The sequence below is a fragment of the Schistocerca serialis genome, chromosome 8 (genome assembly GCF_023864345.2).
Source record: "Schistocerca serialis cubense isolate TAMUIC-IGC-003099 chromosome 8, iqSchSeri2.2, whole genome shotgun sequence".
NCBI classification, from domain to species: Eukaryota; Metazoa; Arthropoda; class Insecta; order Orthoptera; family Acrididae; genus Schistocerca; species Schistocerca serialis.
In genome coordinates this window covers 341,626,552-341,652,155 of record NC_064645.1, presented here as the reverse complement: position 1 = coordinate 341,652,155, position 25,604 = coordinate 341,626,552, and the positions used below count along the sequence as shown (strand labels likewise).

General features: G+C 37.0%; 1 protein-coding gene across 2 annotated transcripts in view; it reads left to right on the top strand.

The window, feature by feature from the left end:
• The window catches only part of LOC126416787 (protein phosphatase 1 regulatory subunit 14C), a 552,076-nt gene extending 537,945 nt beyond the window's left edge, over positions 1-14,131 (top strand). For both annotated transcript variants that reach the window (XM_050084653.1, XM_050084652.1), the window contains 2 exons: positions 4,403-4,444; positions 9,115-14,131. In XM_050084653.1, the coding sequence (XP_049940610.1) occupies positions 4,403-4,444; positions 9,115-9,156 (84 nt within the window). In that variant the 3' untranslated portion in view covers positions 9,157-14,131. The remainder of the gene's footprint in view (positions 1-4,402; positions 4,445-9,114) is intronic.
• The last annotated feature ends 11,473 nt before the right edge of the window (positions 14,132-25,604 follow it).

The window sequence follows — 25,604 nt, the reverse complement described above, 5'->3', positions numbered from 1 at the left end:
CTGAGCTGTCAGAAAACTGAAGAACTAGAGAATCACTGTGTTAGAGATTTGACATTACAGAATTGTACTGAAAATCAGGTGATCTGCTTAGAAGTGAGGAAATTCACTGCAGAATCGATGAGGAATGGAATTCATACAAAACACTATTGGAGATAACTTTCTCTGCACTGGCGATATTTACCATGGTGGCATGCAGCAAAAAGAAGTTACTGGGATGTAGTATGGTGTACACAGTCTCACCTGACTCTCGAAATTGCTGCCTGTGATCAAAAACCACTTGTTTAATAAATTATACTGTTCAAATAAAACTATAATACTACATATTATTTTTTTTGCACTGCTCCTCTGTTTCCAGCGGTATTACTCGGGGACCATGGTTTCGATGAGCTGCACTCCTCCACAACTACTAAAATAGCTTAGGAAAAGGTGTGTGTGTGTGTGTGTGTGTGTGAGTGTGTGTGTGTGTGTGTGTGTGTGTGTGTGTGTGTGTGTGTCATATTACGAATAGAGATTCCTGCGATAAGGTCAACCAATGAGATGCTGAATCTTGGGTCAAAATATAATGTAGGGGTTCTTGAATCTAATCATAAATGAAAGAGCATGCAGAAGTGTACAACTCCCTTGCATATCTTTGTCTTCTCTGGTAATAGGATGCCCAATCCAAAATACACAATAGGTTAGGAAACACACATACTTAGAAACATTTGCCTCTTAACAAGAAGAGATGGTAGGCATTAGTGAACAGACCATTTATTAATGTTCAGGTCAAAAGAGTTCATTTTATGCCTGCTCAAAATATGCTTACATTAAATGTGCAGTAAGTTACAATACACAGAGCATATATGGTGCAAGTAGAAAAAGAATATATTGTAAGAGTAGAAAGAGCATAACTTTATAGGTAGATTGCTGTTTGTATTACAGCAACATCTACATGGTAGATCATTCAAGTACTTAAAGACCAGTAACATCTATATACTACATCAGTAAGATGCAAGGGCAGCCTATGATTGTTTGTTTGGAGTAGGCAGTCTAGACCTGGGGTATGGAGTATTTTTAAGATTTTGGAAGAACAATAGCAATTTGTAAGTAGCCACTAAAAATTTTCAACTCTGATCCTGTTAAAAACTAGCATAATACAGACATCACAATCATTTTCTTGAAAGGAAAACAGCTGACTACACTAAATTTTTGTTTTCTGTGAGAGCTAAGGGTAACAAACTCCCATCCCCCTCCCCCTCCCTTGAATCTGGGTCTGGGTACAGACATAAATGATGATTAGTGCACTGTGTGAGTGAACTCCTGCAGGATATAGAAGCAGTGATGAGTCTTCAAAATATGCTCACTTGAACTTCACAGGTTATTTTTTGATTTAGTTTCTGGAGGAAGCTTATCATAAAAAATTTCCTATAATGCAGGGTTCCTTTTTTATTGGGGCTGGTGTTCACTGGATTTATATGAAAGGATTCCTTTTTGGCTCATGTTAGGGAAATGAACATTTTAATTTTATTGAAAGAGAGTGGGATTTTCCATTGCGTATGTTTTCACAAAAACAGTTATCTCATACACATAGACACATGGAAATGGGAGGATTTCCAGTTTTTTAAAGAGTGGTCTACAGGTCTTGTCCTATTTTTCACCTTCCATTACTTTTTGTAATCCTTTTTTGTAACCTAAAGAGTGTTTGACTGAGAGAAGAATTACCCCAGAAAATAATTTTGTATTTCGATATTGTGAGTAGAAAAAGTCTACAGTTTCCAAATAATCTTTGTTGCAGTATCCTTATAATATCCTCAATAAGTAGCAAACAGTGTTTACTTTCTTATAGATTTTTTTGAGAATGTGTCCCTCTTTTAAGATTATTTTGTAGCCATAACTCTGAAAGTCTGCATCAGATATCTGAATAGTTCACTTATATTTTTCGCTTTTTAGAAATTCAGTGTCACTGCCTTACTACAGTTATTGCTGACATATTGTGATAGAACCAGTCGTCAGTACTGTTCAGCGTTTCTGTTGTACACTTATGAAGCATTTTCGTTTCTTTTCCAATAATGAACACGCTAGCATCAACAGCAAACTGCATAATTTCTCACAGAATTTCTGCTTGTAATTCATATATATGAAATCCAGTCACTTCAATGTGACCATCACCTACATTAGGTATCAGTATGCAATAACCAGTCACAGATAGCAAGTGGCAGCAGTTGCAGTAGCATGTATATAAAGCATGTGGAGACTCTGAAAACTGTGCAGTCATTTTTATAAGTGAACTATCTGATGTCCAGAAGGACTTGATCATTGGCTTTTTCGCAAGAGTGGAAGCGTTTTTAAATGACTACATTTGTTAACTGCTGATGTGCTGCTGTTATACCATATATGACAAAATGGCACTATCGAAAAATGGGACTGAGGCAACTGTGGTTCACCACAGGCTATAGATGACAGGGACGAACAACAGTTGTGGAGATGTGTATGGGTGAATAGACATGCAACTCTTGAGCAGCTGACCTCCCAGTGGAACCAACATTGTCTCCCCAAAATCTGTTCAGCAAATATTAGTGTGTATGGTCTTCAGTGCAGATGTCTGATTCATGCACCTTTGCTGGACAGCTGCTCATCAGTGATGAAGGCTGGAATTTGCACATCAGTACCACAACTAGATGTCCACTGAGTGGTGTTGTGTGACCTTTTGAGTGGTGATGGGTGACCTTTACAAATGAATCACATTTTATGCTCCATTGAACAGATGATTGTTAGTATGAAATGTCTGAAAGCAAACACCCAGCAATGATCATCGGAAGGACCCAGGCCAGAGGAAGGAGCATTATGGTCTGGGGAATGCTTTTATGGCAGTCCCTGAGTGATCTTGTCTTTCTGGATGGCACAGTGGATGAACATTGGTATTCATCTACCCTTGGAGATCCTGTACACCCCTACATTCAGTTTATTTTTCCATGACACAATGGCATCCTTCAGCAGGAAAGTACAACATGTCACACAGCTTACAGCATACATGGATGGTTTGAAGAGCATCAGGATTAGTTTACCATACTCCTCTGACCACCAAAATCCCGGAATTGCAACCCAGTTAAGAATATGGGAGACCATCTTGATTGGGCTGTTGGCAGAGGAGTCATTCCTCAACTGAGAAACCTGTCACAGCTGGCCATGACACTGGAGTTGCCGTAGCTCCACATTCCTGTTGGTACCTTCCAGAACCTCATTGACTCTCTTTCTGCACATCTCTCAGCAGTTCACACCACAAAAGATGATTATTTAGACTTTCGGCAGGTCATGACATTAATGTGCTGGACAGTGTAATAGGAATAGATGATGTCCAAGTACTGAGTCTTGTGGCATTCCTTATTTAACGGATTCATAATTTGAAGAATGGTGAGTTAATGTGTTAAAACTTTTATGCTGTATTTCAACCACTTACTTTTATCCACTTGGGTATGATTTTATCCAGCCATTGGATGTTCCCCTAATCCCCACACTGTCAAGTGTAAGCAGTAGTTTAGTGTGATCTATGATATCAAACTATTTAGAGAAATTGCATTATTCATGATGAAGATGCATCAAACATTTGTAGATTTAACTTCCTGAAAAGCTAAAAATTTCAACAGAGCTTAAATAAACCAGTTTATTATTTCAAATTTAGTATATTCTTTGAACTTGTAGGATAAACTATGTGAATGTAAAGAAAGAAAAAAAGTGGTGCTTATAAAAAAATCATGTTGTTTTACTTTAAAAATTATTGCATACTAGAAAGAAGGAAGTTCACAAAAGCATTGAAGTACATAAAATGCACCTTCAGTAGCATTTATTTTAAGGACAAATGCAATCACAATGCAGAGAGAAAAGGGGGTTAACCAAAATTATAATTGCAAACTGTCTTTAAATAACGTTTTTACAGTCATTTATTGTGCTTTACTAATGAAGTAAAGTGTATTGAGATGTAAATGTATTTGCTTTAGTTCACAGACCTGTCTAATTAGTCAATACACACGTTACAGTTTCATTAGGTACCTACAGAATTGACTTGGCACATGGTCAAGTGACAGTTAATCAAGAGATGTGTTCCCAAGATATGTCACATTTTTTATATCCATCTTCCTTCATCTCCAAAATATACAAATTTAATGAAACAGAAAAAAAGAAATAAATGAAAACAAACTGAAAATTTATTAAACATTTGATATTGCATTAGATGTTTACAAACACTCAGAAAAAATTAGTTGATTTATTGCATTAGTTGAACTGCAATGCAGACCTTATTCCACAATCTTCTTAATGACAGTACAAATTTTAGCAGTACTTTGGATAGAAAACTGTTTCCACATTACCCTAGGTTAACTTTGTTATTATCTCATGTTGGCTATTAATGTTATTTTTCTTATTGCAGGAGCTCCTCGCTGATGCAAAGAAGTCACCTCATGATGTGAAAGTGAGTACTTTGTTACAAATTCAACTATGTATGTCTTTTTAGATTATTCATCTGCAGACAGCAGTGAAGAGCACTGGTTGGAGGGGAGGGGCTTATGGCAGACCTAGATGATTACCTATCAAATATATTTTCAAACCCAACATTTATTCTGTATTCATCAATGAAAAAGGAGCAGATAAATATTGACAAAAATTTGTTGAAACTGTGATTACTTAATTTTGGTTTTCCAAGGATCCGTAGTACCTCTTGACCTTTTGTTGTTATGGAGGAGACGTTGAGCCACAGACAAGCACAAGAGAAAGGTTGCTATAGATTTGAGCTTTCGGCCAAAAGGTCTTCTTCTAAAGCAGAAAACACACACACGACTACTGTGTATGGCCACTGAGGACAGATGGCATACAGCAGCTGTGCCTGATGGGAAAAGTAATATTTGAGTGGTGGGGGTAAGAAGGAGACTGTGGATGTGGATGGGGAGGGATAGCAGTGTAGGGGTGGGGATGTGTGTAATGCTACTTGTGTTGTATGCAGGGATGTGGGGGGGGGGGGGGGGAGGGGACAGGTTGGGCCGCCAGGTGTGGTCAGGAGGTTAGGGAGGATTGGGGATTTTTTTTTTTTTTTGGGGGGGGGGGATGAAAGGAAAAGGAGAGGAGGAGGGGAAGAAGAGCAGCAGGTGTATTGTTGGACTAGGAGGCTGTTCAGGGGTGGATTGGGAGCAGCAGGGAAGGGGTTAGGTAGATGAAGGACCTTGGATTAGTGAAGGTTGAAGCCAGGGGGTTACAGGAACATAGTGTATATTGCAGAGAGGGTTCCCACCTGCACACCTGGTTTTGGTACAATGGATCCAGATGGTGCATGCAATGAAGCAGTCATTGAAGTGAAATACATTGTGTTGGGCAGCATGTTCGGAAAGTGGGTGTTCCAGCTGTCTTGTGGCCACAGTTTTTTTGTGGCCATTCATACGAACAGACCACTTGTTAGATGTAATGTTCAATTAGAAAGCAGCAGGAGGGAACTCTCTCCATGCAACGTATCCTGCATTCCCATAAGCCCTCTGGCCGCAGCACTCACTACTCCTTATCTTTAACTACCTATTCTCTTCCCTGCTACCACTCCAGAACTTTAAAGCCTTCTGTACCACCAACACATCCACTGTTCTTATTTCCCTCCTCTCCCCCTTCTTCAAACCTCCCAACTGCACCTATCAGTCCTATCCTGTCCCCACAAAGTTCCTGCTCTCTCCCACAAGCAACATTACACCTTCCCCCCCCCCCCCCCCCCTACATTTCTATCCCCCCCCCTCTCTGCCACAGACTCTTCCTTACCCACACAACATTGCTTCTCCCATTAGTCGTAGTTGTTGTGTACAGTCTGGCCTCAATGGCCAGAGGCAGTGATTATATGTGTGTGAGTTGTGCACGTGTGAACATTTGCGTGTTTTCTAATTTAGAAGAATGCCTGTTGTCTGAAAGTTATTCCATTCTGGATTCTCCATTGCTTAATGAGAGCATATAAATATTTCTGTTAGCTGCCCATTGATTTTAGTAATTAATTTTTTTTATATATGTTTAATTTTATTACGCTAATATTTTATTCTTCTGCATGTATTATCATGCTAGTTGAGTACTCGGCATTGCCCAGGTACGTATTTATTCCAGTCTCATATTAGTTCACCTCTTCCTCCTCCCCCCCCCCCTCCTTCTAATTTCATCTCCTCCTCCCCTTCTATTTGCCCATCTCCTCATCCCCCTCTTTGTCCATCATCCCCTCTTTGTCCATCATCTCCTCTTTCCTTTCTCTGTCCATCTCCTCCTCTCCCCTATCTCTGTCCATTTGCCCCTCCCCTGTCTCTGCCTATCTCTTCTTCCCCCTAGCTTTGCCCATCTCCTCATAACCCTCCCTCTCTGTCCATCTCTTCCTCCCACCATCTCTTGCTATGTTATCACACTCACTCAAATATGGAGTTGGTGGTTCTCTTACCTCCCCCCCCCCCTTTCCAGTATTATTTATTTCCAGATTGTAACAAATGTGTGTGTCAGATTTGGTTGACTTTGTTCAGGGGTTTAAGCTGAACTTTTTTACCCATACCTTTGACCGCATATGAATTTCTTAAATATATTTCACATGTATTTAACATATTTCACCTGCATCTTTACCAAATTTTGCCCTGCAGTTTTCTTTTTGCGCAGCTCAACGTTTATGGCATTGTCTCTCTGGAGCTATGGCCTGTACAATAATATATTTTCCAGATACATGCAGTTGTGTTTGTAGCTACTATCTGCAGAATACAGTTAGCAGTAAGTAAGTAATAAATTAAAACATCATGGATGGTGTAGCACATTCTCGTAAACTACCCTACTAAAAGTAGTGTGTGTTGTACAATGATACAATTGTGAATACTGTCTGCAAAATGTATTGTGAATACAGTTAGTGGTAAAGAAGGCAATATATTAATAGGTCATGTTTCAAATTGCAGTTTTGCTGCATGAACAGTGAAACTGTAGTAAACAATAAATGTTTTCCTTTCATCATTTTGTGAGGATCATCAATGAGCAAAAGATTCATAAAGGTTTAAAATGTTAAGTCTCTAAGTGGTTTCAATCTCAAATACTGAATGACTAAAGTATGGGTATTTGTAAGTTGTTGGGCTTGCACTGCTTTTTCACCCTCCCCCCAACCCCACCCCTTTGATAGGTAGGTTGTTCTTACCTCCACAGCAATGATTTCCAGACAGTAAATGATATATGGAAGTTTGATTGAAGCCAGTCCAGCAGTTTAGAGAAAAATATGGAACATAATACATATATCATACATACATACAAACAAACATGCATTGCAGATATTGCGGAAATGGAAAGTACTATTGAACTCCGGTTTTCACGGAATGGATTTGCAGTCAGGCAATCACCAGAGTGTAATAATACTTAGAAAGTATATTTTTGTGTAAAAATACACTTTCTTAAATTGGAACCAAGCCTGTTGATATTAACAAACTAAAAGTAGGGTAAATTAGACTGTCAATGGTGTTTTTTGTAGGATACTAGAGCGAGTTGCTGACAAGATATCGTATTTTGGAAAGATTACCCATCAACACTTGTTTGTGCCATTCAACCTGCTTGTGTGTTCCTTGACTGCATTGCAACTTGATAGTACGTTAGTGAGTGGTAGTCCAAGCAGTAAGGTCGTGAGTGAGCAGTGGATTTACCAATGCAGAAAAAGCCAATGTGCTCATGGTGCATGGAGAGCGTAGGAAGAATTCAGTTCTTGTACAGTGTCTGAGGCAATATATCCCCATAGATGTCAACCATCTTGGCAATTACTCATCAACCGCTTCAACAAGGTGTGTGGAAATGGTAGTGTAATGCGTAGACAGTGTAGCAGAAGGAAACAAGTGATGAAAGAAGTGGGGGAAATTAATTTTGTTGCTGCTGTTGCAGAGTATACACGTGTGTGCAATCACATGTGGAAGTGGCATTACTCAGGCAAGTGTCCTACACTTTGTCCATCAACACAGATTCTGCCCCTTTCACATCTCTCTCCATCAAAAGCATCACAGAAACGATTATGAGCATTGTGTTAATTTCTTTAGATGGGCATTAAGACAGGATACTCTAGATGTGTCGCTTATATTGGTTAGTGATGAAGCCACATTTACCAGCCATAGAAGACGTACCTCTGCAGACAAGAAGGAACCTTTGGTACCATCATTATGTTTGTTCATAGTGCATGAAGTACTACAACATATCTTCACAAATTGTTTCCAAATCATTGGAATGGATGCAGAAGATTGTACCTTGGCTGGCCTGTTCCCCAGATTTGACACCTGTAGACTTTTTCTGTTGGGGAAGTTGAAAGTCACTGTCTACAAGAAAATACCAACTACATCCAATCATATACAATGACGTATCACTGCAGCCTGTTAGCAATCTCCATTGAAATGCTAGCACGTGTGCAGCAATCGTTCTACACCGGACTAGAAGCTCGTATTGTTGCTGCTGGTGGTCATTTTGAACACAACTTGTGATGGACAGTTGTCTTGTTTTTACTGGCCAGGACCCACGTAACTAGTGTATGTACTTCTGTTGCTGTTTAGTGTGTGCTGCCATGGGTATTGTACAAATGTTGGTGTGAGAATTTTTCAAAATATGATAGCTTGTAAATGACTCACACTAGAGTCCTGCCACAAATACCACTGACATTTAATTTACCCTACTTCTAATTTGTTAATGTTAATAGGCATTGTTCCATTTAAAAATTGTGTGTGTGTGCACGAAAAAAACGCTATATCGAAACACCTAAAACTTTACAGGCGCGGAGTTACAAGTACTGTAGATTATTCTGCCCCCCCCCCCCCCCAAAGATAATATAGTGATATGGAGTAAGTCAAATTTCAGTTCCCCCCCCCCTCCCCCCCCCCTCTCTCTCTCTCTCTCTCTCTCTCTCTCTCTCTCTCCCCCTCTCTCTCTCTCTCTCTCTCTCTCTCTCTCTCTCTCTCTCTCTCTCTCTCTCTCTCCCTCTCCCTCTCCCCCTCTCCCCCCTCCCTCCCTCCCTCCCTCCCTCCCTCCCTCCTTCCCTCCCTCCCTCCTTCCCCTCCCTCCCCTGTGTGTGTGGTTTTTTTGTAAGAATTTAAGTAATACTGAAATATGCTGCAAGAAAACGTCTTTTTGTTGCAGAAGTTTGTAGAAGATCTGCTGGAAAGGGCCAAGACGCTTTGAAACCAGCAGTAAACTGAGGCCAGACAAGCCCATCTTGCAGGAGATTGAAACACCAAGGAATATTGGCTGCCAGGCACACATAACAGCCTTTCACACGTTCGTGCTCCCTGTATTCCACTTTCCTCCTGCAAGCATTTGTATGTGTGAGTGTGTGACGTGTGCATGTGTGTATGTGCACTTCTGTGCTTCACTTTTATTTATGCCAGTTAAAAGAATTGTTTTGTAAAATATCAGTTGATTTTACTAGTAGGCCAGCTCACATGTATTAAATGATACTTGTGGATAGATTATTGCTTGAAGACTGCAGTGATTTAGTAAACTGGTGCTCGTAATTAAATATAGCTGGAATAATGTTTCCGATTTGGCGATGTGCATCTTTTATCATATTTGAATTGAATGTTTCCATTGTTCGCATCTGGTTTACTGTGCTTGTTTTTTCCTGTACAATAAATACACAACAAGAGACTTCAGAGTCAGTCATTTAAACAGGAGTCGTGAAATTTTTATTCATCTCGAATTTTGATTACTTATATAGTAAGAGCTGAGCAAAAATTTTGTGTCATATTTCATCATTTACAGCAACACTTAAAAAAAATTCACAGGTACTTAAATTATTATTGTTGTCATTTATGATGTTTAGTATACACTGTGAGAAACTCTAAATTTCTAGAATATAAAAATATTTTACGTTTGTGCCTTGAGTTTTAGACTTATAAGTTAATAAATTGATTTTTATGGTTAGTGTGTGCAGGACTAATATTAAATAAGGAGTTAATTAGTTGAGCATTGAAAGAAAAAATGAAATTTTTATTTACTATCCTTACATTTGATATAAAAATTTACATTCACTATTCTGTTCACATCAATGTATGAAGTTTGGTAAATAAGACATTCTGAGTAAGTGCAGCCATAAAATCAGTGCCACCTCTTTTCTCATATCTATTCATGTAACTGAATGTTGCATCGCTGATAACTCTTCAAATGTGTTTCAGGTTAAGTTTATTGCACTGCTAGTGCCCTTGTGTTATTTTGAAGGTTTGGTTTTGCATTACAACCTTTATTTTAAATCTGAAGATGTACATCTACTGCGGAAGACAAAATTGTCACAACAAAAACAAATCTTAAGTTTTCTGGCTCACAGAAAGACTGTTTTCTTGTGTGTTTTATGAACATTGTATGATGCAAAGAAGTCCTCAGATTTTTAGTTTTTTAAATTGATTTTTCATGTGCTACATCTTAATTGACTTGTTAGCACTGCCCCTATCATGGTAAAAATACTAACATTAAAAAAAAGTGTAATAGGTTTAGAGTTACTGAGTTATTAGTGCATTTAGAAACCGAACACAAGTCATGTAACTAAAGTAAAGGTTTTATAGTAGTGGTATTGAGACCTCATTTGACACAGAATGGTAAATATACCTGTATGTAACAACTTTTTTCCAGTTAAGTACTTGGTGTCAGTAGAATGAGATTCTCATTGTAGAAAACACATAGCTAGTCTCACAAACCACCCATTCTTACTTAATTTTGTACCGTCGTTGCGTTATCAATTATCTCATGTAATTCAATGTTATGCTAAAACGCTGTACCATGGTTACTGTTTATACAATGTTTTTTATGAAACATGTACAGTTTTGGAAAAAAAAGAAAACCAACTTTTGATAAACAAGCTTGTAAGAAGGTGGTTGAATTTTACTATTCTATTACAAGTGCATACAAACACTTTGAAGCAGGCTTATATTAACTAGCCAAAAGTATCAACATCAAATGTATGAAGAAGTGTTGTATTAATGACCAAAACAACTTTGCATCAAAATTAAAATGATCTCATATGTAGTCCAAAATGAATATTCAAACAGGTGTAAATTTTTTGTCACAAATATGTATTTTCTGAAGAACACACTGTTCCTTAATGAAGCATACTTTTATTTCACTTTATTCTTTAAAGCATTGTATTTTGAGCAATGTAATGGCTACTTATAATATTAAACATATTTGACTTCACTGGACAGAAATCAGTATAGTATCAGAATACTGTAATGTGTCATTAATGATTCCAGTAAACTGATTATATATGACTTAATCTTGTTGCACCTTTTGAATCAGTACTGAAAATTCACAATCATTTAAACTGATCCAAGGTATGTCAGCAGTTAATGTGCAACTGTAACATGAGTAACATCTTGATTTCACTGTTGTAATCTTCATATGATGGATTGATTGCTGTTTTTGTAAATAAAGTGATCTCAAAGTACATTACACACTTTAGTAGCTCATTGAGTATCCACTGTGAAACACATCTTGAAGTTTTTTCATTAGCTGCCAATTTAATGCGACTTTAGTCATATATTTACGATATTTATCATGTTAATGTTATTTTGTGTCCCACAATTATGTGATGGGAACAATTTGCCTTTAAAATACACAAGATATGGTTAATGTGATAATATTGCTATACAATTTACATAACTCCTTTATCTCAGTTCATTGTACCTACAATCACCATCACAACTTCAATTCATTACAGTGTACAATCTGATGTGAAATGCACATTGGGAAAAAAATATTTATAAAGCAACTAGGAAACTTACAAGCCAGTGATAGTCTTGAATTCCTAAGCCCACTGACAAACAAGTTCTTTGCGACATCATTTTTCTGGTTATAAGTTATAGTTTTCTACTGGAAAAAGGTAGAATTTCACCTTGTCTTCCACATAAATAAATACTGCCAGTATATTATAATACATTGCTCACAGATGGAAGGCATTATTTTAATACTAGTACTATCAGGCATTGTTTAAGAGTAGCTCTGGCCTTGACTTGAACATTAATAATTTTGAAATTCTGTAGCAAGGGGCTGTCAAGATCAGCAAGATGAAAGTCAGCAGTTACATTAGTAAAAGCTCTTACGGCAAATTTCAAAAATCTATATCAAAATTATGTTTATAAATATCTATGTATCCTTCAGTGGTTTCAAAACTCATTTTATATTGTTATAATAGTTTATAAAAACAAACTAAGTAAAAATATCAGCAGTTTGTAGATAAATTATTTGAAGATTTTAACTAAAGCTGTATTCTAATAATCTGAATACAGACTTTCATTAAAAGAGTAAGTTACTGTTGCTGGTTCAGTCAAAGTCAGATTTCCTCTTTATAAATCATGATAAAATGGCCTAATTAAAAAAAATGATTGCACTTACAGCAATCTGCATCATTGGAAGGATGACAGCATTGAAACAATTTCATTCAACACAGAGTCATTTTACATTTTTGTTTGTATCAATTTCACATCCCAATGATATATATGTGAAGGTACAGTGCAAATTTCTATTCGTGAGACATATTTAGTTATGCAAAAGAAGTGATGAGCTCTCTAAATACAAATTCATGACGTTTACCATCTCTAACTTAAATTTCATAAAGCAGTCGTGAGACTAAAGAAAATTTTTAAATGAAAACAGTATGTGGATCGGCCCATTGTCATAGGAAATGTGATATTCTGTGAATTTTGAGTACTTCTTCATGTAATTTTAAGTTGTAGTTGCTGTTCATTGTTTTTGGGACAGATTGCTGCTCTCTTATAAGATAAATTCTGTTTACACATGCTGAACCTGTGTTTTTAATATCTTATGGGACCATGTAATCAAGAGCGTACATAAACAACTTCAAAGCAGGTATTATGTGAAACTTCTTGGTTCATGCAAGAGTCATCCCATTTTTTCCTTATTCGTTGCCTTATTTGTCTATATATGTGCAGCTGAAGTGCTTGCTACACTCAGGCTGTTGAACAGGCAAGGGGTATTATTGTAGTAAACTCTGATCCATTAATACCATTTTACTTAATGCTGAGAGCATTTTCAAAGAAAGTAAATATGATACTGTCCATATGCTACTGTTCCATCCACAGATCACAGACTGCATGTTGTTCAGTCTATGTAGGTTCATTAAAAAGTGAAGTACTACAGATAATGAATGCCACCAAATTTAGCTATTGTAGATGTCTTTAAGTTGCTGTCAGACTGTGGTTCAATGTTAGCAAGTTTTTATAAATGTTTACCATGTAATGTAATAAGATTCAGCTGTTTAAAAGTTGAGAAATGTTCTGATAAACATTACATCAGAAGTAATGTGTTATACTCATAGATGTAACTTCATTTGAAGTAGCAACTGTTGTATAATTTCAAATACTGTAATTAGATTTCAAGAAAATATTTGTCTATGGAATAAAGAAACTAATAGAATTCAGTATTGGAACCAATGTCAATGTGTCATTTCATGTTTGATGTTCAGTAATGCATGTCTGACTGAAGTGTTTTAGATGCTTGTTACTGAAAATAATTTTCTGCTCACTTTCATGTGTCATATAGTCACATGTAGTAAACAGTGTAAACCTAGTTTTTTGTAAGTGACAATCATAAGAAAACATTTGTGTAAGTTACTGTATGTTTATGTACAAGAGGAAGGAATCCTACATGATTTTAAGAACACATCATATTTCAAATACACATCATACGTACAGATTAGAAGCTTGAAATATTTGTGCAACTGTTCTCCAACAGAAACTGTGTTCACTATACAACAATAAAAATGAGGTATTGTCATTATAAAGCTGGGTGTATGATGGTCACTTATGTCTGACTAGTTCTCACGTATTTGTGCTCTCACATTTTACTTCCAATGAGAATTTATTATGATAATAAATTTTAGTGCACCATATTTATTTTACTGCCAAATTCAGATCATCACTCAGCAGGAGATGAGTAACAGACAAGTGTATTAATTGTTCCATGATAACTGGCTAGAGCAAATTACAATTCTGTGAAACATTTTGTTTGGCAGCATTTACGTGCCACGTGTGAATGAGTGTGGTTTTTTTAAATGTAGTGTTAGAATTTTATTTTGGAGTTCAATACCATATGTTTTGTCATATTGTAACGTTTTATTACTGTAGACCATTAAACTGATTTTTTGAAATTGTTGTTCAGTGAAGAATCAGTCATTTACCTAATTTTATCACAGAAAAGAATTCATTCATGTTACATATATATTCATTTATATGGAGTGTTAAAAAAAGTGTTTAATATTTTGAGAGGTGATATTAATTATCAAAATAAAAAAAGAATTCCATAAAGATGGGTTGGGAAACACACAATTTCCGACATCTGTACAATTGTCCATAGCGGCTGGAGGCCTTTGATTGTCAATATGTCTGCCTGCATGACAGACAAGGTACAAATCAAGGAAACAAGTACTGTACAGGCAGTCATTGCCTCAGTGATCCACTAACACTGTTGACTGCTGCTGTACATGTCTCTCTGTATTGACGTACTCTAGTGTGCGCATCAGTATGAGCGTTGGGTACTATACGTAAGTTGTGTTGTATGTGTTATGGGTACTTTAGTTTCAGTCTTGTTAGTTCATGTTGCTGTGCAGTAAATTACATGCAATGTTGGGTATTTATCTTAGTGTCATCCACTTCCAAAAATTGCTAAATTGTTATATTTACCATCAGTTCGTGTTTGTACTGTCCTGTACACAAATGGTTCTGTACATTTTCATGTTTCTTCCACATGTTAACAGTGGAAGCATACTACTCCACATGTGATATGGAAGATACGATTTTCTGCTGTTGGTAAGCAAGTAGTCTACAAGCCCATGGCATCTAAACAAAAAAAAATCCCCATCACAAAGTACCATCTGATGCACTGTTCATCAGACTTTTCAGTATGTTAAGAGCACAGGTTTTCCAGCATCCCAGAAGATGAACAGTGGTCAATCTTGGTCAGCCCGTCAAATTGAGGAGCATGCACCACATTTGCTGGATGAAAGACCTGTAAGCAGCAATTGGCAGCAGCAGCAGAAGGTGTGTCATTCTGTTGTCTGGGCAATACCATGTTAATAATTGCTATACCATACAATATTCAGCACATCCTGGTACTAGGGCCAGACAACCCCACAGCAGATTGCAGTTCTGTCAGTGCCTCTTGCAGAAGTGTGCTACAGATGCAGTGCTTTTGTCAAAGATTTTATTTACCAGTGTAGTGAGGTTCACAAGAGATGGCTTTGTGAACTTTCATAATCAGCTGATGAAAATTCCTATGCAGTTGCATTGCAGAAATTGGGCATCAGCATCATTTCTCCATTAATGTTTAGGCAGGAGCCATACATCCTATTACAAAGAATAAGTAGGGCACATTATTGTCAGTTTCTTGTTAATGTATTGTCTTCCTTGTTGGAAGATGTGCCATGTCAGCAAAGTCTACAGATGTGGTTTATGCGTGATAGCATACAAACAAATTTCCTCCACAATGTTCGTGAACAGCTGACACTGATATTTTAGGACTGCTGGATTGATCAGGGAGGCCTCCCCATTCTCCAGATTTCAATTACCTAGAACTTTGGATGTGGAAACACTTCAGGTCATTAGCGTACACCACCCCAGTCCATGAAGTGCAGACACTACAGGATTGTCTCTTCAATGCATCTGACCACTTACAACAGCAGCGACAACTAGGTATATTTCAAGGAGTGTGTGGTTCCTTATGCTGAAGGGCAGACAGACACGCTACCATGGACAGAATCACTTTGAGCACCTCCTACAACTCTCTTGAATAGATCTCAGGTGAAACTTTCCTGTGATAAGTGTGTGTGTTGCAGGAAGTATGCATTTGATACTACCATGTATCAAAATAATTATCAGTTTTTTAACACCCTGTATATGGTGAGAATAAGTTACCAGCAGCTGAAAACAGAAATATGCCATTGTCAGCACTGTTATTTCATTTTTGGTGTTGTGACAAAGATTAGAACAAAACAGTTTGAGAATTCCTTGGTTCAGACAGGTAAGATGAAATTATAAGGCTTGCACATCGTTGCATATTAATTTCCTGTATTTGTCTGTTAACGTGCTTTTATCTATCTTTACCTTGTGTTTGTGAAATGATTTTTTGACTAAGAGAATGAAGGGTAAAACAAGTGTTAAATTCACCAGACATTTTGACCTGCCATGGATCAAATCAGAACATAACATGTTAATTTAAAATTAAAAGCACAGTACGGAGGACACATTAAAAATGATATGTGCCAACATTAGTAATAATGCTCCATTAAATTTCGGGAATGCAGCCGCATAAATTCTGCTTCGTCGTAGCTTGTCCAGTCGTCGAAAACATAAAATCATCTCCTCCCCGAAGAGGTACTTGATGTGAATCTTCAGGTTTTAGCGGCGCAAAGACTGCTCCATTAAATTTCGGGAATGCAGCCGCAGAATTTATGCGGCTGCATTCCCGAAATTTAATGGAGCAGTCTTTGCGCCGCGAAAACCTGAAGATTCACATTAGTAATAATGTTTCCTACAACAAATATTAGTTTCAGTGCCATACAGTAATTCAGAATAATCTCTTAGTTTGAATAAGTTCTCCTTTCAAATACTTATTTTGCTGTTTTGTTCATGACAGAAATAGAATTTATTAAAATTTATACCTTCAGAACTTAACAATCCTGTCACCTTAGGCGGCACTAAAAAGTGTAGGTCGAACGCACGTGAGGTGTAATGTGTGCTTGTATTGTTATATTGTTTTTATAAAAAATGTTTTTCTAGTACCTGATGCACAGCAGTTAAATTTGTGAACTTACCAGATGCGTCATGTCTCTGTTCTTCTTGCAGCAGCGATGGTGCAAGCATAGTGCCTCAACCAGTTACAGCACTATCAGGCAATAGAACTCTTTCCCACATTAGTGGAATATGTGCTTACAAAAGTTTTACATATGATAAGTTTTGAACATAGCTGCGTAGTCAACGACTGTTTACAAAGTAAAATTAAAGCAATAACAGCCCTCGGTCACAAAAGAAGAAGAAGAAGAAGAAGAAGAAGAAGAAGTAGTCTGTTGACCTAGGTTTGAGCACTGCTATGAGTGCTTTCATCAGAAATGAAACACTCAAACTGGCCTGTAACATAATTATGAAATTACAGGAAAAAAATTATTTAGTGTAGGTATTGACTAGTAGTGCAAAAAAGAAACAGTACATACTTGTCACGAATAAAACTAAATATAAAGTAATAAAGCTTTAGTCACAAAATTTTTAAAATAATGCGTAGAAGGCAAGCCACTTTGGGCTACTCACACGTGTTGAGCATCAGACTGAGGTGCCCACATTAGCAATTGCAGGCATTTGAACATTAAACCAAGAGTGTCATCTAGTAGCTGCAAATACAAACAGGCTACTTAACTTTCAAAATAAAGACAGACATTTAATTGAAGAAAGGAGAAAATATAAAAATGCAGTAAATGAAGCAGGCAAAAGGGAAATCAAACATCTCAACAATGAGATTGACAGGAAGTGCAAAAGGGCTAAGCAGGGATGGCTAGAGGACAAATGTAAGGATGTAGAGGCGTATATCACTAGGGGTAAGATAGATACGGCCTACAGGAAAATTAAAGAGACTGTTGGAGAAAAGAGAACCACTTGTATGAATATCAAGAGCTCAGATGGAAACCCAGTTCTAAGCAAAGAAGTAAAGCAGAAAGGTGGAAGGAGTATATAGAGCGTCTATACAAGGGCAATGTACTTGAGGGCAATTTTATAGGAGTGGAAGAGGATGTAGATGAAGATGAAATGGGAGATACGATAGTGCATGAAGAGTTCGACAGAGCACTGAAAGACCTGAGGTGAAACAAGGCCCCGGGAGTGGACAACATTCCATTAGAACTACTGATAGCCTTGGGAGTACCAGCCCTGACAAAACTCTACCACCTGGTGAGCAAGATGTATGAGACAGGCAAAATACCCTCAGACTTCAAGAAGAATATAATAATTCCAATCCCAAAGAAAGCAGGGGGTTGTCAGATGTGAAAATTACCAAACTATCAGTTTAATAAGCCACAGCTGCAAAATACTAACGCGAATTCTTTACAGACGAATGGAAAAACTGGTAGAAGCCGACCTCAGGGAAGATCAGTTTGGATTCCGTAGAAATGTTGGAACACGTGAGGCAATACTGACCCTACAACTTATCTTAGAAAATAGATTACGGAAAGGCAAACCTACGTTTCTAGCATTTGTAGACTTAGAGAAAACTTTTGACAATGTTGACTGGAATACTCTCTGTCAAATTCTGAAGATGGCAGGGGTAAAATACAGGGAGCGAAAGGATATTTACAATTTGTACAGAAACCAGATGGCAGTTATAGGAGTCGAGGGGCATGAAAGGGAAGCAGCGGTTGGGAAGGGAGTGAGAAAGGGCTGTAGCCTGTCCCCGATGTTATTCAATCTGTATATTGAGCAAGCAGTAAAGGAAACGAAAAATATGGAGTAGGTATTAAAATCCATGGAGAAAAAATAAAAAGTTTGAGGATCGCCAATGACATTGTAATTCTGCCAGAGACAGCAAAGGACCTGGAAGAGCAGTTGAACAGAATGGACAGTGTCTTGAAAGAAGGATATAAGATGAACATCAACAAAAGCAAAACGAGGAAAATGGAATGTAGTCGAATTAAGTCGAGTGATGCTGAGGGAATTAGATTAGGAAATGAGAGGCTTAAAGTGGTAAAGAAGTTTTGCTATTTGGGTAGCAAAATAACTGATGATGGTCGAAGTAGAGAGGATATAAAATGTAGACTGGCAATGACAAGGAAAGCGTTTCTGAAGAAGAGAAATTTGTTAACATCGAGTCTAGATTTAAGCGTCAGGAAGTCGTTTCTGAAAGTATTTGTATGTAGTGTAGCCATGTATGGAAGTGAAACATGGACGATAAATAGTTTGAACAAGAAGAAAATAGAAGCTTTCAAAATGTGGTGCTACAGAAGAATGATGAAGATTAGATTGGTAGATCACATAACTAATTAAAAGTTACTGAACAGAATTGGGGAGAAGAGGAGTTTGTGGCACAACTTGACTAGGAGATGGGATCGGTTGGTAGGACATGTTCTAAGGCATCAAGGGATCACCAATTTAGTATTGGAGGGCAGCATGGAGGGAAAAAATCGTAGAGGGAGACCAAGAGATGAATACACTAAGCAGATTCAGAAGGAAGTAGGTTGCAGTAGGTACTGAGGGATGAAGCAGCTTGCACAGGATAGAGTAGCATGGAGAGCTGCATCAAACCAATCTCAGGACTAAAGACTGCAACACATAGGCAGACAAATGTTATGATAAACATTATTTAATACATGAAGTAAAAGGCAGTAATTTTATCTGACAGCAGTAGACATGGTAACAACTTGTCTACATAAGATATTATAAATACAGTTTAAAGGCCTAAAATGCCATTTTAGATATACAAAGGGAATTGAACAATGGTATAACATGAAATGTAGTTAATATAAACAATTAAAAATATATATAAGTCTACTTAGATGTATATTACTTAGATATGTATGTGTCTTAATGCAAGAACAACCAATGTCAGTTTCTCATGAATGTGGGATTTGTTATGTAATCATCTAAGAAAGTTACCGAGTTTTATATGTGAGAATAACCAAAGTCAAATATTAACTGGGATGTCAGAACATGGGTTCCAGATGAGCAATGCCACATCATAAACATGGTAGTACGTCATAAACAATAACTAGTGTATGCATAGGTGAAAGGTCTTTGATGTTTTTCGCTGCTAGAACAGCTAATTTTAACTTTGGTTAATTTAACACTGGAAGGCATAGGGTTATATGACTTTGACTTGCTTTTGTTCAGTTTTGTACTTTAGTTTGCCATTGTTTCATCTCTGATTGCCATTACAATAATGATGAATATTGTGAAAACAGGTTTAGTTTTTTGAGAGGAAGACCTATTGCAGAGACTTAGCAAACATCCTTTAAGCAAACAATGTGATAAGTGCAGAATTTTCAGTTTTGTGTGAACAAGAGTATGTTTTGTAAGTTACATTAATATAATCTCAAAAACTGCAAGTTAGCTCAATTGAGTTTTACTAGATTAAAAACATCAGGTTTGAAAATAGTTGTCAGACAGTGATGATAATTTTTCAGGCAAAGGTTTCTATGAACACTCCACCAGAAAAACTACCACTGCTGACATTTCTACACTGAATACATCTAAAACCAATGCTACTAATATAACCAAAGAAACAGAATTAAACACTATGTCAAATGCAAAACTTTTGCATGACATAACAGCACCTGAAACTGCTAGTTCTGCTGGTTCATTGTTTTCACACATTCATCTGAATATATCACACCAGCAAATTCTGATCCTTGCAATTTTGTGATTTTACCATGCAACAATAACCAGAAAGAAAGAAAATGATGTGTTATTGAAACTACTGGCAATGCAGAGGATTGTTTTCCAGTCGATGGAACAGCAGGCCAAAATTTTGAAGGGAACAAGTGCACAAGAAAGTGAACAGATGGTCCAGAAAAATGGGCTTGTAATATTTGAAAAATGGCCAGGATACAAGGGAAGCAATATATTTCAACAGCAAGAGTACAACAACCAGGTAAGAGCTTGAAACAACTGCGTGAACCTCAAAGAAAATGCTTTGAGAAATTTAATGAGCAACAGCAGAAAGATATTTTTTTGGAGTTTTGCAAAGACACAGAATTAGCAAACAGCATGCTCTGTACTACAGGAATTCTCTAACAAAACTGTTTGCCTTAAGAGAAGGGACTACAGCAGGTACCAGCAGACTCAGTTTTTCAAGAAAATACTTCGAAAAATCTAGTGTGAAAACAGTCCAGGTGTGCCAGGCAGTGTATCTAAACACACTAGCATTGACCTCAATGAAAGTTCAAGTAATTGTTAAAAACAAACATACTAGCAACAGATATGACTTTTATATAAAAAGACACTTTGTGAAGAAAAGTTTTTACATTATGAATTTGGGGCTGTTTAGTGTAACATATTAATTGAAAATTTTACTTATCCTTTCATTGGCCCAAGGTACTTCAAATTTAACAGAATCTAGCTATGATCAGAAGAAGATCAACAAAGAGAGAAGTGGAAAATCAAATTTGTATCCTATGCTTCAATTTGAAAAAGTGCCTATCAACCCCCTATTATGAAGTGGGCAGTCGTTGTTGTTGTTGTTGTTGTTTTCAGTCCAAAGACTGGGTTGATGCAACTATCCATTCTACTCTATCCTGTGCTAGCCTCTTCATCTCCAAATAACTACTGCAATACACATCCATCTGAATCTTAATACTGTACTTGCTTCGTGGTCTCCCTCTTCAATTCCTCCATACTAAATTGATTATTCCTTGGCGTTTCGGAATGAGTCCTATCAACCAACAGATCCTTTGCTTTCTTTCAAAGTTTCCTCAGGGTATCAATTGAGTAACATTGAGAATAACCCTGTCTCACTCCCTTCCCAACCACTGCTCCCCTTTCATGCCCTCCAACTCCTACAACTGCCATCTGGTTTCTGTACAAGTTGTAAATAATCTGTTGGTTCTTGTATTTTACCCCTGCTAGCTTCAGCGATCTATAAACTGTGTACTGTGTAACCAGCAACCACAAATCCGCTTAATGATGCATGTGGAATGGGACTATTGCTGGCCATGGAGCGAATAACATACCTTCTTGTATGTATTTTCATTCATATGAGTTCCTTACTTGAAGAAGTTGTTGAGGTCAATATGTGTAGTAACACCTGCAGTGTCCACAAGAGGATTATTAATTCCTCGCTCGCACTCATTAATACATTTTAGTTGAAACTTGACACCATTCATGCAGCTAAAAAAAAAGGGGGGGGGGGGGGAATACAAAGTTGATATGTCTAGAGAGTGGGCTATCTATATCATATTAGTTTCTAGGTAGCCACCAATAAATGTAGTCAAACTGGAGCAAAATGATTTTCTTAATTTCAGTTAACTTCTTCGCTGCTGTTATGTTCATAGAAGGGGGAGGGGGGATTGGGAGAGTCAGTTCCTTTGTGAAAGATAAATGGTTGCAACACAAGTGTAATTCACCTGTCAACTTATATTATACTATGAATTTTCATTTAGTCCACAAGAAGGATTAAAGGTATTAAACCTAACATGAAGAGGCAGACATCTGGAAGATCGTAATTTATAACACATTCACTCGACCCAAGACCTAGAGCCAATAAGGCCTGTTGTACATCCACAGAGTAGGGCATTGTACTTACCAGGACCTGTTACCAGGCCGTCCAAGAGATGTGTAGATCACTTACTAGGCAAATGAAAGTGATGATGAATAAAATAACAGTATGAAAATTACATTTTATTGTAGTTCTTAAGAATTGTTTCATCTTCCTTCACCGTGGACTAATGACACACAGTAATGTTTTCATATGGAGAATATCTTCAGATATTGTTTCCCTGTGTAGCAATGTACAGGGATGACTGTGAAATGCAATACATACACAAATTTTATGGGTAGTTATACAAGTAGGCAATCTGATTTTTATTGTAATACTCAAATTTCGTAGTTAATGAATGCCATAAAAACAACCAGTGTCAAAAAGTTTTGCAAACTAATTCAATAGAAAAGCAACCAATGTCAGAAACATTATAATTAAGAAAAGTGCTAGAGAAATTTTTGATAGCACAAATAAAAGTATTTATAATCATAATTATTAGTGCCAAATATGAAACTGCAGAATCAAGTGTATTAACAGTATTAATGGCATTGAAACTGCTCTTAATTTCAATGCTCATTCGCACAAACAAGATGTTTTGACATTGGTTGTTCTTGCATTACATCACAGATATACACACCACTTGGAAAAAAATGTTTGAAAAGCAGTCACTGTTAATTTGAGAGTCCAGCCCAAGGGCTTATGCAGCCTTGGACTAGATGGAAGGAACTGATATTTATTTTTGTGGAAGGAGAAGGAGTGGAGGAAATGAATGACAATTTCTTACAACATAAAACTCTGAACCATCAAACAACTGTTTGTTCTCTAACAACAATATGAGAAGGATAAATTGCTACTCACCATATAGAGGTCATTGAATTACAAACATTCACTTGAAAAAGAATACTATAAATATGTCAGATTTTGGACAAAGTCCTTCCTCAGAAGTAGAATGCTCATGCATTCTTACAACAACAAACTCACAGACATGTGGCTACTGTTTGGATATGAAATACATACATGGAAAGAATGTTTCAGTAATAACTGAATGAATTGCTCAAAAGTCTAACAACAGCACACAAAACAATACAAATTTATGAAAGCTAGATTGAAAAAGCATCTGTCCGATAAACTGTGATTAAAATACCCTACACAGATAGGTATACTGTTAGTGACACAAAAGATGAAATACAGTGCAGCTTCATTATATAATTAATTAATTGATTCTCTACAGTCTACGAATTAGCAGTGTCACAGGTATCCAGAGAAATTTTTTCGAGAGGGAGGGGCAAAATTTTGAAATTGACATTTTTGACGTACCGTATCTGACTGGGTGAGTTTCAAAATGTTTCATGCCCTGGGCATTTAATGTCACAAGAAATACACAAAATTTTGTACCTTATACAATTGACAGTTATACAATTAGTGTTCTTAAGGTAGATTGCTCTCATATCCAAACGGTAAGCATAGTTCCACTGTATATGAAAAGTACATCTTTTTTGTCATTATTGATTCCAACTTTTGATTCAATGACCTAAAATTTCCTCTGCAGGTGATTAAATCCAGAATATCCAAAGAGTTATGAAATAAAGCTACAAAATATCAATAAAATTTACTTGAAGCCCCTTAATTTGATATGAAATGAAAATTAAAAATCTGAAACAGAAAAAAGTCAGAACAATTGAGAAAATCCTGTTGGACATGAACAGAAATATCCATTGTTAACACTCCTTGAAGTGAAGGAACAGACTGTAAACTTTGAAAAAAGCTTATTAGATTTTGTGTCATCTATAACACTTTAATACATCTGTACAAAATACATGTGATCACATTAATGGATTTATTTCATCACTTCTGTGCTTTCTATTTCTTAATGTTAATTGACAAAACTAAAACTGAACAAAATGTGCTTTGACAACTATATTTCAGGCTCATTTGCATAAACTGTAGCCTAGGGCCTGCAGGCCACTGGGTAACATAAGAAATCTTCTAAAATCACCCTCAGAGTGGAATTGACTTTTAATAGCATAGGACTGCACCAAGGCAATCTTCATGTCTATAGCTTGTCACATAATTGTGCTGAATTACCAACTTTGACTGCTGAATTTGTATTTCTGTGGCTGCATATTGCACTATGTTAACAAACAAAAAGTTGAGAAGATCTCAATTCCAGGAGAAGAAATCTTTTCACTTTTGAAATTTCACACTCACCCCCTCTTCTACTGCATAAAATCAGATGTTCTGTTTCAACCATTGCATATGGACTCATAGACTAAGTACAGGTGGCTATGTTTTCCTGAGTCTACTGGAAGTTCTGCTGCATAAATCTGAAGGCTGAGGTTGCAACCCATTGGAGCTCTTCTTTGTACACAGACAAACAGTAAACTACTGTAGAGATTCTGTTGTGCAACAAAGGTACGGGGCATGCTTGATGAAGTGGGGACAGATGGCAGGCCAGTACTGCTGCTGTGACTACATTGCACTGAAATCCTCGTTTCAGAGTATTGGGCCAATCTCGTTCTGCTGCTCAAAAAGGCCCATACGAGGAGAAGACAAAGAGAAGATCAGGTTCACTACATCAGCACAGTTTTGTAAAGATTCATATGCCAAAAGTGCCACCAAAAATAGGAATCTGCACAACTTCTGATGAGTGGTGTGTATCACTGCTGAAGTCACAGTATTGCCCGTCATGCTCAGCAATGTTCAATTTGTAGTTTAATAGTGTCGCAGACAATCATTACTAGAAATTTGTGAGAATTGTGTAATGAATAAAAGCCTGTATCCCAAGCTCTGGATGCTTATGGGTAGTGCTAGTAGTTTTATTCATCTGTAGATCACTTTTACAATGCTATTGAACATGTCATGGTATTAAAGCTTAAAAAATTACGTGTACAGATTTTTGCATACTTACATGTTTGGATAGGGATGGTTTGGTAGTCAACTGTGGCCATAAAGCTTGAGGATACTCAAGGTGTGGAACAAGGCAAGGTGTGATTTAACAAAACACAAGCAAATAATAGAAATGAAATCTGTATGTTGTATTAAGAATAACCATCACTATATTACTTTGTGTGTCCCACATAGGTGAAACATAGTAAATCAGAATGCAAGCCACTACTTTGAAAACTGTTTGTACTTCCTTAGTTATATTAAATAGCTGTTCCACACCTACAGCCACTGTGAAGAGCATGGCAGAGGGAATTTCTCATTGTACTAGTTATTAGGACTACTTCTCATGCCATTGACATGAAGCACAGGAAGAATGGCTGTGCACATTGCAATTAATCTAATCTTGTACTTAACATCCCTACAGGAGCAGCACATAGGGTTGGTAGTATATGTTTGGAGTCATCCCTTAAAGCTGGTTCTTGAATCATTGTAAGTAGGCTTTCTTG